Genomic DNA, 15,094 nt, shown 5'->3' with positions numbered 1-15,094 from the left:
ATGCAGCCCAGAATAGACTGGATAAAGGATAGAAGCAAAAGCCACCTGTCCCTGGAGAGGGGGCAGGAATGCCACTTGGGCCTAGGTCCCTGCACTTATACAAAGCAGATACATAAAGCTGTGGGAGATGTGGAATTTTTCTTTTACTGCCTACCATATAAGGGAGAATTTGGCTGTCATGGCTTCACTGAGACAGAAACAATAGGTGTTATCTCAACCTGAGACCAAGAAGAATGCGTAAGACTAAAGCTTATCCAATGGACAAAAACACACCAACCCTTATCCTCCAGCCAAGAAATGAGTAAGAAGCAACAGGGGAAGGATACATATAATTAAATGTATAAAAGCACAAGCAAATATTTTTGGATGATGTAAAATTTAGAGATCTTGATTGTAGTATGGTAACATAGGAGCATAAATTTGTCCAAACTCATCAAAATGTACACTAAAAAATTTTGTGTTTTACAGTCTATACATTACACTTCAGTAAAAATAACAAAAAGCCCTCAGACTACCCCCTTCCTGCAAAAAAGTCACAGCAGTCTTGAAACACACTCTACTAAATAAGAAGTCTTAAAATATGATACAAAATATAAAAAGAAATGAAATGATGAGAGAAACAGTATGAACCATGAAGACAGTACATAAACTTAGAAAAAACCCTTTGTGTAATGTAATACTTCACTTACAAAAACCTGTTAAGTGCTTCACAACTGAAAACAAATATCTCCTAATTAAAAACAATTTTTTATTTGAGTTGGCCTAGAAATAACACAGAAATAAAACAGAGATCCTGAGAATAATGCAATGCTATAAAGTAGATTCTGTTCCATTAGACACATAATACTTAAATGAGCAGAATGGCTTAACTTAAATGAGCAGAATGGCTTAACCAGGCAATCAACAAGTAAATCACCATGGTTCTTTTTGGAATTAATGAGTAACTGCAAAGAAATACAAAAAAATAACTACAAAGAAATGCAAAAGGTATACAGACCTAACAGAAGCAGAAGATATTAAGAAGAGCTGGCAGGAATACACAGAAACTATACAAAAAACTGGTCTTAATGACCCAGATAATCACAATGCTGTGATTACTCACCTAGAGCCAAACATCCTAGAGTGTAAAGTCAAGTGGGCCTTAGGAAACATTACTATGAACAAAGCTAGTAGAGGTGATGGAATTCGAGCTAAGCTATTTCAAATCCTAAAAGATGATGCTGTGAAAGTGCTCAATATGCCAGCAAATTTGGAAAACTCAGCAGTGGCCACAGGACCAGAAAATGTTTTCATTCCAACTACAAAGAATGTTCAAACTGCCACACAGTCGTACTCATTTCACATGCTAGCAAAGTTATGCTCAAAATTCTCCAAGCTAGGCTTTAGTAGTACTTGAACAGAGTACTTGAACTACCAGATGTACAAGCTGGATTTAGAAAAGACAGAGGAATCAGAGAAAAAACTACCAACATCAGTTGAATCATAGAAAAAGAATTCCAGGAAAACATCTATCTTTGATTCACTGACTATGCTAAAGCCTTTGACTGTATAGATCACAACAAACTGTGGAAAATTCTTAAAGAGATGGGAATACCAGTCCACCTTACCAGCCTCCTGAGAAACCTGTATGCAGGTAAGAAGCAAGAGTTAGAACCAGACATGGAACAACAGATTGGTTCAAAACTGGGAAGAGAGTACGTCAAGGCTATATATTGTCACCCTGCTTATTTAACTTATATGCAGAGTACATCATGAGTAATGCCGGGCTGGATGAAACTCAAGCTGGAATCAAGATTGCTGGGAGAAGTATCTATAACCTCAGATATGCAGATGACACCACCCTAATCGCAGAAAGTAAAAGGAGGAACTAAACAGTCTCCTGATGAAAAAGGAGAGTGAAAAAGCTGGCTTAAAACTCAACATTCAAAAAATGAAGATCATGGGATGTGGTCCCATCACTTCATGGCAAATAAACAGGGAGAATGGAAACAATAATAGACTATTTACTTGGGCTGCAAAATCACTGCAGACAGTGATTATAGCCATGAAACTAAAAGACGCTTGCTCCTTGGAAGAAAAGCTATGACAAACCTAGATAGCATATCAAAAAGCAGAGACATCACTTTGCTGACAAAAGTCTATCTACTGTTTTTTCCAGTAGCCACGTATGGATTTGAGAGGTGAATCATAAAGAAGGCTGAATGCCAAAGAAATGATGCTTTCAAACTGTGGTGTTGGAGAAGACTCTTCAGAGTCCCTTGGACTGCAGGGAGATCAAACCAGTCAATCCTATAGGAAATCAATCCTGAATGTTCATTAGAAGGACTGATTCTGAAGCTCCAATACTTTGGCCACCTGATGTGAAGAGCCAACTCACTGGAAAAGACTGAGGGCAGGAGAAGGGGATGACAGAGGCTGAGATGGTTGGATGGCATCACCGACTTAATGCAGATGAGTTTGAAGAGCAAACTCTAGGACAAGGAAGCCTGGCCTGCTGTAGTCCATGTGGTCGCAGAGTCAGACATAATTGAGCAACTGAACAGCAATAATTTTAAAAAACCAAAATTGTTTTCACATTCACTGCTTTAGCTTTTATGAGATCTCACCTTACAAGTGAGTCACTTCGCTTATCAGCTCTAACAAGGAGGACAACTTTCCATCTATGGAAGGCTCCAGGAGCACCAGTGCGTTTCAGTTCTTCTCTCCATCTTTTAGGTGCAGATTGCATTTGAGGTGAATAATGGGAGTCTTTTTCAATTTTATATCCCCATTCGTAAGTTGTTTCATCAAGCCATCTGCCACTTTGGGCACTATGAATTATGTAGTCCTTAGTTAGTACCCACTTTCCTAGAAAGCAAATGAACTGTTAGTCACAAAAAAATTTTGGCTCTGATAAATGGGAAAAAATAAAGACCAAATAACAAATAAAATTTGCCGTTTCAACATGCCTTTTTCTGCACTGCCAGTGTTATCTTTGAATTATGTTTTCCTACATTTTCTGATAATGAAAGACCTACAACATCACTGAACATTGTATGTAATCTTTCTTATGATAAATAATTGTAATTCTGTTACTGTGTAAAATATAAAGTGAAGGATTAATAAAATATATTGAATTATGACTATTATTGCTTACCAACTTGAATGAGGTTTATATTCTTTCTCCCATGCTAAAAGTTTTTACAATAATGTTTACAGCAGCATTATACTTTATAAAACAATGAATTTTCAAGGATATTTAATAACATTCTATAGTTTCTTTATCTAGGCATCAATGATCTTTTTAAACAGCAGATAAAATACATGTTTTCATCTGTGGAGATAATAATGAATCCAAATGTTTTTCTGGTAAATTACTAAAAAAAACCCAGTAAATTCACCTGAGTCAAATATTGAAGGGAGGAAAAAAAAAAGCAAGTGGACTAATGATACACTAAATCAATCACAGTAGAGCAAACTATAAAAGGAACATCAATGGTGACAAGCAGAGAGGAGATTAAGCCCTAATAAAGGTTTAGAAAATTTAAAATCTTAGTAAAACAGAATGATCGATGCTTCACAGGATGGATGGGAGGGGAAGCAGAGCAAGAGAACAAAAACAGAAACTCTTCCACGATAGATCAAAGGAAAGAAACTTGACTGAGAATAGCTGAGGCTTCAACAAAAGCTTTTTTTTAAAAGGTATTTTGTACCAAACCTTTCTGTTAAAAAATATTTTTTTCTTATATAAAGCACTTACACTAGGTGAAGTAAATATTTCTGCTTCTTCAATACCTTTTCAAGTGTTATTCAGAAAATCAAAGCAAAACTAATACATCAAATATTTTCAGAAAAATATCAGAAAGAACCACATTTATATTTGATACAGTAAACCAACTATCTTTCCAGAGATTAAAGCATTTTTTCTTCACCACGAGGATTTTTTATTTCAAAAGTGAGGGGAAGGTAGTTAACTCACCTGCTGCACAAGCCGCTAAAAATTTCTCACTCTTACATAAGCGTTCAGCTATTAGATGTGTACAATTTTTGTATTTCTGCAAAGAAAAATCCACACAAAAAAATGCTATTAAGGTAAGATTTCCTTTTTAACATATTTTGTCTATCCTTACAATTCAAGGGGGCATTTTATCATTTTTAGGCCAGTACTTTTAGTTATTCTTCAACTATACCTTGAACTGTACTCACCTCACTCTTGATAAAAGTGCAATCCAGTTTTAAAAGCAATTTGCCTAGAGCTTCTTTTTCTTCTACCTTAAATCCTGTCATCTGGATAATATGCTTTGGGGCACCATCTTCCATCTAACATATAAAGAAGACAACATATGTTAAGCATGTTATTCATACAGTTGACATTATTTTTTAACTATGAGTGATAAAAATAAAAACTACTTAAGATATAAGGCTTAACTGTAAATACCAATGTTCAAATGCTAATCTGCAATAGAAATTAGTTTTAAACGTGACCTTATCAAAACGTGGCTGTAAATAAAATGATTTGTTTTATGGTTTGCACACTGAAAGATTTACCTGCCACTAGAACACACTGATGAGCATAATTCTTCAGAAAAAGACAAATACTTTTAAAATTCCATCAAAATAGTAGGTTCATTTTAAACTATTGTTTTTGCTAAGATAGAAAAGGCATGGACCTAACAGAAGCAGAAGATATTAAGAAGAGGTGGCAAGAATATGCAGAAGAACTGTACAAAAAAGGTCTTAATGACCTGGATAACCACGATGGTGTGATCACTCACCTAAAGCCAGACATCTTAGAAAGTGAAGTCAAGTGGGCCTTCAGAAGCATTACAACAAAGCTGGTAGAGGTGATGGAATTCCAGCTAAGCTATTTCAAATCCTAAAAGATGATGCTGTGAAAGTGCTACACTCAACTTGCCAGCAAATCTGGAAAACTCAGCAGTGGCCACAGGACTGGAAAAGGTCAGTTTTCATTCCAATCCCAAAGAAGAGAATGCTCAAACTGCCACACAACTGTACTCATTTCACATGCTAGCAAGGTTATGCTCAAAATCCCTCAAGCTAGGCTTCAACAATATGTAAACGGAGAGTTGCCAGATGTACAAGCTGGATTTAGAAAAGGCAGATGAACCAGAGATCAAATCGCAAACACCCACTGGGTCATAGAAAAAGCAGAATTCCAGAAAAACATCTACCACCTATTTCTGCTTTACTGACTGCGCCAAAGCCTTTGACCCTGTGGACCACAGCAAACTGTGGAAAATTCTTAAAGAGATCGGAATATCAGATCACCTTATCTGGCTCCTGAGAAACCTGTATGCAGGTCAAGAACCAACAGTTGGAACCAGACATGGAACTGGTTCAAAATTGGGAAAGGAGTGTATCAAGGCTATGTGTTGTCACCCTGCTTATTTAACTTATATGCAGGGTACATCATTCAAAATGATCCAGCCCATGCCGCGCTGGATGAAACACAACTAGAATGAAGATTGCTGGGAGAAATATCAATAACCTTAGATATGCAAATGACACCACCCGAATGGCAGATACCAGAGAAAAACTAAAGAGCCTCTTGATGAAGGTAAAAGCAGAGAGTAAAAATGCTGGCTTAAAACTCAACCTTCAAAAAACGAAGATCATGGCATCTGGTCCCATCACGTCATGGTAAATAGAAAGTGAAAAATAGGAAACAGTGACAGACTTTATTTTCTTGGACTCCAAACTTACTGTGGACAGTGACTACAGCCATGAAATTAAAGACACTTGCTCCCTGGAAGAAAAGCTATCAGAAAACTTAGCATATTAAAGAGCAGACACATCATTTGGCAGACAAAGGCCCATACAGTCAAACCTATGGCTTTTCCAGTAGTCATGTACGGATATGAGAGTTGGACCATAAAAAGGCTGAGTGCCAGAGAATTAATGCTTTTGAACTGTGTGGTGTTGAAGACTCTTCAGAGTCCCTTGGACTGCAAGGAGATCCAACCAGTCCATTCTGAAGGAGATCAGTCCTGAATATTCATTGGAAAGACTGATGCTGAAGCTGCAATACTTTGGTCACCTGATATGAAGAGCTGATTCATTGGAAAAGACCTTGATGCTGGGAAAGACTGAGGGCAGGACGAGAAGGGGATGACAGCAGATGGGATGGCTGAATGGCATCACTTATTCAATGGACATGAGTTTAGCAAACTCCAGGAGATACTGAGGAGAAGCCTGGCATGCTGCCGTCCATGGCGTCACTAACTAGACAAGACTGAGCAACTGAAGAATGACTGGACACTTGTGGACAATGACACACAGATCTCATACCAATTTTCAGTGTTTGTGGACAGATACTGAACAGTATGTATAAATAAGTCAATGGAGAACTTAAACTTATGGTACCGCAGTATTTACATCAAACATTATAGTAGGTATATGGGAACGTGGGCTTCCCAGGTGGCACAGCGGTTACAGAAACCACCTGCTGATGCAAGAGACACGGGTTTAATCCCTGGGTCAAGAAGATCCCCAGGAGGAGGAAATGGCAACCCACTCCAGTATTCTTGCCTGGAAGATTCCATGGACAGCAGAGTCCCAGGGGCTACAGTTCATGCAAAGAGTCGGACATGACTGAGCCACTGAGCACATACACACATACTAAAGGGTTCCTAACTAGATTTCTTACCTGTGTACGTTACTTTCATCACCTACAAAGTAGACTGAACAAAATTATAGTTTCAAATTTATTTTGATGGAGTCATTAATTTATATTTAAATGAAGGTGATGGCACCCCACTCTACTACTCTTGCTGGAAAATCCCACGGACGGAGAAGCCTGGTAGGCTACAGTCCATGGGGTCACGAACAGTCGGACACGAGTAAGTGACTTCACTTTCACTTTTCACTTTCATGCACTAGAGAAGGAAATGGCAACCCACTCCAGTGTTCTTGCCTGGAGAATCCCAGGGCCGTCTATGGGGTCGCACAGAGTCGGACACGACTGAAGCGACTTAGCAGCAGCAGCAAAATGTACTTTGTATTTGAGGTGGCATGTTTATTGGTCAAGAAAAAGAAAATTTACAACATTCCTAGTTAAGAGTAATAGTTGTTAAATAGAGGAAAACAACAGAATGGGAAAGACTAGAGATCACTTCAAGAAAATTAGAGATACAAAGGGGAACATTTCATGCAAAATGGGCTCGATAAAGGACAGAAATGGTAGGGAACTAACAGAAGCAGAAGATATTAAGAAGAGGTGGCAAGAATACAAGGAAGAACCGTACAAAAAAGAGTTTCACGACCAAGATAATCACGATGGTGTGATCACTCATCTAGAGCCAAACATCCTGGAATGGGAAGTCAAGTGGGCCTTAGAAAGCATCACTACGAACAAAGCTAGTGGAGGTGATGGAATTCCAGTTAAGCTGTTTCAAATCCTGAAAGATGATGCTGTGAAAGTGCTGCACTCAATATCCCAGAAAATTTGGAAAACTCAGCAGTGGCCACAGGACTGGAAAAGGTCAGTTTTCATTCCAATCCCAAAGAAAGGTAATGCCAACGAATGTCAAACTACTGCACAATTGCACTCCTCTCACACGCTAGTAAAGTAATGCTCAAAATTCTCCAAGACAGGCTTCAGCAGTATGCGAACTGTGAACTTCCAGATGTTCAAGCTGGTTTTAGAAAAGGCAGAGGAACCAGAGATCAGATTGACAACATCCGCTGGATCATCGAAAAAACAAGAGTTTCAGAAAAACATCTATTTCTGCTTTATTGACTATGCCAAAGCCTTTGACTGAGTGGATCACAACAAACTGTGGAAAATTCTGAGAGAGATGGGCATACTAGAACACCTGACCTGCCTCTTGAGAAATCTGTATGCAGGTCAGGAACCGACAGTGAGAACTGGACATGGAACAACAGACTGGTTCCAAATAGGAAAAGAAATATGTCAAGGCTGTATATTGGAACCCTGCTTATTTAACTTATATGCAGAGTACATCATGAGAAACGCCGGACTGGAAGAAACACAAGCTGGAATCAAGATTGCCAGGAGAAATATCAATCACCTCAGATATGCAGATGATACCACCCTTATGGCAGAAAGTGAAGAGGAACTAAAAAGCCTCTTGATGAAAGTGAAAGTGGAGAGTGAAAAAGTTAGCTTAAAGCTCAACATTCAGAAAATGAAGATCATGGCATCCGGTCCCATCACTTCATGGGAAATAGATGGGGAAACAGTGTCAGACTTTATTTTTTGGGGCTCCAAAATCACTGCAGATGGTGACTGCAGCCATGAAATTAAAAGATGCTTACTCCTTGGAAGTAAAGTTATGACCAACCTAGATAGCATATTCAAAAGCAGAGACATTACTTTGCCAACTAAGGTCCATTTAGTCAAGGCTATGGTTTTTCCTGTGGTCAGGTATGGATGTGAAAGTTGGACTGTGAAGAAGGCTGAGTGCCGAAGAATTGATGCTTTTGAACTGTGGTGCTGGAGAAGACTCTTGAGAGTCCCTTGGACTGCAAGGAGATCCAACCAGTCCATTCTGAAGGAGATCAGCCCTGGGATTTCTTTGGAAGGAATGATGCTAAAGCTGAAATTCCAGTACTTTGGCCACCTCATGCAAAGAACTGACTCACTGGAAAAGACTCTGATGCTGGGAGGGATTGGGGGCAGGAGGAGAAGGGGACGACAGAGGATGAGATGGCTGGATGGCATCACTGACCCGATGGACGTGAGTCTGAGTGAACTCCGGGAGTTGGTGTTGGACAGGGAGGCCTGGCGTGCTGCGATTCATGGGGTCGCAGAGTCGGACATGACTGAGTGACTGAACTGAATTTGTTTACATGAGGTTAGTATTTTAGATTTAGATCAACTTGGACAAAACCCAGGTTCTCATTACAAATGAGGAAAGCAGGGATTAGAGAAATGAGGGTGATTTTTCATTTCTCTAACAATTTCGTCACCATTAGCCTGGATTAATATTCACTTAACACCACAGGTTGGGCAATCGCAGGTTGGGCAGCAGCAGTTAACTTCTTTCAAGACAACTGAACTTTAAATATTTTAGTAACAATTTTTACCAGGACTAGTAATAGACAGATGATGAAATAAAAAATTCTGTTTTCAAAGTTTAAATGTTTTATATATATATTTATATTAAATATGTGTGAACTATGCACAAATATGTATTCACTTATAGGTTGAGATTCATTTTAGAGTAGAAACTGAAATAAAGTCTCACTATAAAGAATTTAAAGAATTAATCGGGGTTAAATAAGAGTAAAACTTCTGGTAGGGAAATAGCACTGCTTGTTTCTCTCTACCCCTCATCACTCCTTACTTTAGGAGGAAAGCTACTTGAGAGTATTGACTAAATACACTTTGCCTGATACATTATGCATATTTATATGCAGTGTGTAAATCAATTCAGAGGTTATGTAATAAGAAACACACTGGAGTTGCACATCAAATCCAACTTCTCTAAACTAATTTTTGTTCCGTAAAAAGGACGATTCTTTGGCCTAAACCTATCTGATTTGTATTCCCCTTTTGGCTCCAAAGGAGGGAAAGGGATATTAGGTATTAATCCCTGAAAATCCTAAAAGTCAAGATAAAGAACATATACAAAGTGTCTTCAACAACTTGGACATGAGTTTGGGTAAACTCCGGGAGTCGCTGATGGACAGGGAGGCCTGGCGTGCTGCGGTTCACAGGGTCGCAAAGAGTTGGACACGACCGAACGACTGAACTGAAGTATCAACAGTATTCAAAAACTTTACAAAAACATGCTGCTGCTAGAAGTCATGATTTAGTCTAATGCAGAACACATAGTAACATACAAAGCCACATGGGAATTATAAGGCATACAACCAAAACCCAGGAGAAAAGCCACTATCACTAATTTCAGAGAATGACAAAGCCTTTAAGAAAATTTCCTAGAGAGAAACACGGAAACCTATCTGTGAATACCACCTTCGTATTCTAACGGAAAAGGCAATCTAATTGTTTTTATAGTTCCTGAAAGTCATTTTCATCAGAGGAATAGAAGTGTTTTAACCATATTCATTTCACCTAGTACTTGTATTTTATTTATGTATTCAAGAGTCTGAAAAACAATTTAGTAGGTATTTCAAGAAAAATGCTACCAAAGAAGGGAAGTTTGAGTAGCCTTTAAAATCTTTCCTGTCTGGCTATTTTTAAGTGCTTGGACTTCCCTGGTGGTCCAGTGGCTGAGAATCTGCCTGCCCATGCAGGCAACGTGGGTTCATTCCCTTGTTCAAGAAGATTCCACATGCTGTTGGGCAACTAAGTCCATGCGTCACATCTACCAAAGCCCCTGCCCCCTAGAATCTGTGCCCTACAAGAGAAGCCACCGCAGTGAGAAGTGCAGGCACCACGAGGGGACAGCCCCTGCTCGCTGCAACTAGAGAAAGCCCATGCAGTGAAAAGCCAGTGCAACCAACCTACCAACCAACCAATAACTTGGAAAAAGAAAAAAGAAAATTAAGAAAATAAAATGCCCATATAGAGAAACTACTATTAAGTAACAGGAAAACACAGAAAACAACATCATCACTGTATGCTCCCAAAAAGTCTGATTTAAAGGTTATTTTAGGGGCTTCCCTGGTGGTCCAGGGGCTAAGCATCTGCCTTGCAATGCAGGAACGCTGGTTTGATCCCTGATCCTGGAAGATCCCACATGCTGCAGGGCAACTAAGCCCATGCGCCCAGGGCCGGTACTCCACAGCAAGAGGAGCCACTGCAGTGAGAACCCTATGCACTGCAACTAGAGAGTCGCCCCCAGTCTCTGCAACTAGAGAAAGCCTGCACACAGAAATGAAGACCCAGTGCTGTCAAAAACAGAACAGAAAAAAAAATTGTTTTCAATAAATAGTATCTTAAATTGTATTTTTCTGCTTCCTGAGAACTAAATATGTTATGAAGAAATATAAGGAAAAAAAAATCTATCATTATGTTCCTCTTTTATATCAAGTTAGGAACAGCTATTTCACAATTTGAATGTTTATTAACAATGTGACATTTTAACATATTTTAGATTGATGTACAAATTATGATTTGGACTTATTAGAGTTGTATATAACGCAAAGTTTTCATCCTAAATCATACTGTCCTTATGATGAAATAAATACAGCCACCTTGGATATTTAACAGCATTTTCTATCAAAGCAAGAGTCCACAGTAAAAGGAAAACAGGACCAACTGTGCTCAGTGGTAGAAATCAAGAAAACCTTTTTAAAGCAACTTCTTTCCTTTGAGAAACAATGAAAATGAAACTGATACTAAACAAGCAAAGAGGAAAAGTGAATAAAAAACACAGGTGAAGAAGTTAGACTTCTTGATTCAAAGTGTACGAAAATATGTGTTAAAAAACAAATCAGAACATAGGAAATTAACAAGTTTATCAGAAAAACTGGGCTATTAGCTAAACTTCCAAAGAATCTCAAATCGAAGTGGCAGCACACAATAACTAGCAGTTTTGTGTGTTTTTTTTTTAAAGAACAAATTCCATTAATCTAATCTAATTGAGTCCTATAATAAAATGATCTACTTGAACAGAATTTACAATACATTTAGCAATCCTTCTTACCACATCATATGACAAACTAATAACCACAGGTCTAAGTCATATAGTTACAAGGGAAGATAGTTACCTATATTTGCAGGAATAGACATAGACATACACAGATATTATATATTTGTTTATACTTAAAAAATCAGTGGCTTAATGTCTCTTCCTATGACCCTACAGGAGTAAAAATAAATAAATAAATAATAGCCTGATATACCAGTGAACCCAAAGAAAGTACTATACAAAACTGGTGTTAATACCTATCAATTACCCAGATAATTCAAAGTGAAGTTTTGCGCTGGTAATAGGTTCTGGGATACGGAGAATGAAGAGCTAACTGCTAGAAGTCTTCCCTCAGGAAATAAGGTAAATAAACTGCGATATAATTGTTCCAGTAGTATTTCCAGAAATTAGATATTTTTCTAGAACTTGTAGGAGGTTATCTTTGATGTATTCACACAAAACATACTACCCTAACACAATAACAGGAAAAGAAAAACAAACAAAAAACTCCACAGCATTCATTTTTAAGTTACATGCATTATCTTTACTGTCAAAAAGTTTAAAAATATACATGAGATTTTCAGTTAAAGAAGATGCTCTTAACTTTTGCAATAATTAAAAAGCAATCTAGTTGCCTACCTTGAATCATATAACACACACAACTAAGGAAATAATGAATTCAAACAGAGCTGGCATTTACAAAGAACAAACAACTGTCCCTGTGGTGTGGACTTTCCCAAAATATCTCCCACTCGGGCCTATCCTTGATGCCTGACATTCCTCTGCAGTTGGTGCCAGTTAAAAATGCAAATTAACCTATAGCACTCATCATAATTAAGGACACTGTATACTAACTTTTTAGGTCTATGAATTCTTTACAATATGATACATAGCTAGAACACCTTTGAAGAATATGAAATAGAATATGTTAAGAGAACTCAAAGAAACAGAGGCAAGAATAGCGATATGAATAGAAAGGTATCGTATGGGAAAGAGTACGTAAGAGCGGGGGTGTAACCGTTAGGTGAAAGAGAAAAGTATGCCAAAACGAAGTGCAAGGTTGCTTAAAGAGGTCTGGGATTGGAAAATAAGGATAAACCTTCTCTACTCTGCATTACAATTTCTTTTATGATCAGACACAGATTATTATAGAACTATGAGAACATAATGCATCTTAAAAACTGTATGCTATTAACTAAGATAAATATTTATTTAAAAGTTTATGTTTGTATTTAAGAATATTTCCCTCAAAATAACTTACTGATTTATGTTTTAATTTAATTAACACATGATGATAGAACATTTGAAAAATACTACAAAGTATATAGGAAGGTTAAAATCTTTAATTTCCTTCACTCTGTAATACCACTGTTAATATTTTGGGACAGGGGAGGGATCTGACTTGAAGGTTTTATGGATGTGTGTAAAAAAATATTAAAAAACGAAAGTTTATATAGTCTGTATCTTTTATATGATGGTCTCTTTCTACACTACTGAATATTTTGCCGTTTTAAGGCAATGGTTGAAAACTAGTAGTTTCTTAATGTTTGCTACTTCAGTGAACTATTTTGATTTTAAACCTAAGGAAAATCACCATTAAAATTTCCTTCTTTTGGAAAGGACATACTAAGCCTTAAACCCAATCCATATTGCTGCTTTGAATTAAAGAGTTTTAAAAGATTTTCATGACTTCTCTTATCTAAAAGCATTTAATTGGGAAAGTAAATAATACTAAAACTGAAGTCAATTTAATCAACACTTCAAAAGGAATACACAAATCACAGAACTCACTTTGTTTGAGTAAGATCCTGTTTGGCTCCAAATGCTATTAAAATCAAGAGACATTTAGGAATTCTGCACCCTCTTCCCCTCTGAGGTTTCAAAGGTGGCTCAGTGGTAAAGAATCTGCCTACCAATGCAGGAGATCCAGGTTTGATCCCTGGGTCGGGAAGATCTGGAGGAAGAAATGGCATCCCGCTCCAGTATTCCTGCCTGGAAAATTCCATGGACAGAGGAGTCTGGCGGGCTATAGTCTATCAGGTCACAAAGAGTTGGGACACAATTGAGCACACATGTACATGCACGCTTGGCCTAGAAGCCAAGTCAGCTAGGCTTTAGAAAGAAAAAAAAATTTTTTTTTTAAAAGCTACAGTATCTTTTCCTGTTCCATCCTTCAAAGATCAGGGATCCAAAGCATTTAACTGGCAAAGTAAATAATACTCAAGTTGAGAAAAGTCAAAGTGCTGGATCTCAGTTTAACCAACACTACAAAAGGAATACCCAAATTACAGAACTCATACTGTGAGAGTAAAATCCCGTTTGGCTGAATGCTATAACATCAAATGGAGTTTAGGAATTCTGCAGCCTCTTGGCCTAGGAGCCATATTAGGCTTTTTGGCTTAATATAATTCACCTGAGCATTACAATTTTTTTTCTTTTAAAACTATAGTATCTTTTCCTGTCCCATCCTTCAAAGATCAGGGCCGTGAGTGAGTGAGTAAATTAATTATTTGACTAAGGTCACCAATGGTGAGACTTCAAGGATATCCTTACCTCAATGACATTGTTTGGGAGAGAAGCAGTCATATAGTCTCTTTGATGACTGATCTAGCAATACAGGGAAGAAATGAAGTAGCAGCCAAGTGACTGTGGTGAGGACGAAATGAGGACTCAGGGGAGATATCCAATCTATTTGGGCACTATATAAGGCATAGGTTGGACTAGAGATGCTAATTTTAGGGATAAAGGGGCCTTAAGGGAAGCAAGGTGAATGAAAGAGATGCTGAGGGATAAAAGATGGACAGAAGACATTGGTTAGCCATGGGGTATGAAGTCACACCTGCTTTAGTATTCTAGGAACTTTGTATTACTTAATAGGAGTGAACAGTTTAAGATTGACGTAGCAGGATTCTGGTGTTTATTTACTTCATAAATGTTCATTTCCTTCTTAAAAATTAAAGTGCTATTTATAGTTCTTGTACAGATGAGAATGGGGAACCTGACAGACTAAAAAGTAGCTCAAGGGTACACGCTAGAAAATGGAGAAAACAAGATTCAAAATCTAAGTCTGCGTCTGCAAAAACTATATGCCTTTTCTACAATACACTTTGACTTTAATTTCAGAATCTGGTTGGATACTTTTAACATTATAATTTTACAAAGCAACCTACGTTCAGAGAGGAAAAGAGAAACCTCACAAGATAAGGAACCTACTGTGAGGGTGAGGAGACATTTAGTTGTTATCACTGAAAATATCTAAACTAATTACAATTTAATTTCAGAAAAATAGTATCAGTGTCTAAAATTTCAAAGCATTTTTAGGAACAATCCAAAGAGTGCCAGTTTTTTCTTATGAAAAGTTTTCATTATTTTCCTCTCAAAGTGGATTTGGTATTAATGATTCACTAGACTAATTCATATGGGCTTTTCTCCTCCATCAAAAACAAAACAGTTTATTTCAAAGTAATTCTGGTATCAAGAAAGTAAGAAGTAAGTGAATTTAAAAGTCTCAGGAGTATTTTACTTTTAAGTAG

The 15,094-nt window shown here is 37.6% G+C and overlaps 1 protein-coding gene across 1 annotated transcript in view; it reads right to left on the bottom strand.

Moving 5' to 3' along the window:
• SLF1 (SMC5-SMC6 complex localization factor 1) overlaps positions 1-15,094 on the bottom strand; it is a 73,587-nt gene that overhangs the window by 56,152 nt on the left and 2,341 nt on the right. Inside the window, exons 2-4 of the mRNA XM_069590147.1 lie at positions 4,186-4,299; positions 3,959-4,034; positions 2,607-2,847 (exon numbers count right to left, since the gene is read on the bottom strand). Of these exons, the coding sequence (XP_069446248.1) occupies positions 2,607-2,847; positions 3,959-4,034; positions 4,186-4,299 (431 nt within the window). The remainder of the gene's footprint in view (positions 1-2,606; positions 2,848-3,958; positions 4,035-4,185; positions 4,300-15,094) is intronic.

Source organism: Ovis canadensis, chromosome 5 (assembly GCF_042477335.2).
Source record: "Ovis canadensis isolate MfBH-ARS-UI-01 breed Bighorn chromosome 5, ARS-UI_OviCan_v2, whole genome shotgun sequence".
Lineage (NCBI taxonomy): Eukaryota > Metazoa > Chordata > Mammalia > Artiodactyla > Bovidae > Ovis > Ovis canadensis.
This window is presented reverse-complemented; position numbering and strand designations above follow the sequence as displayed.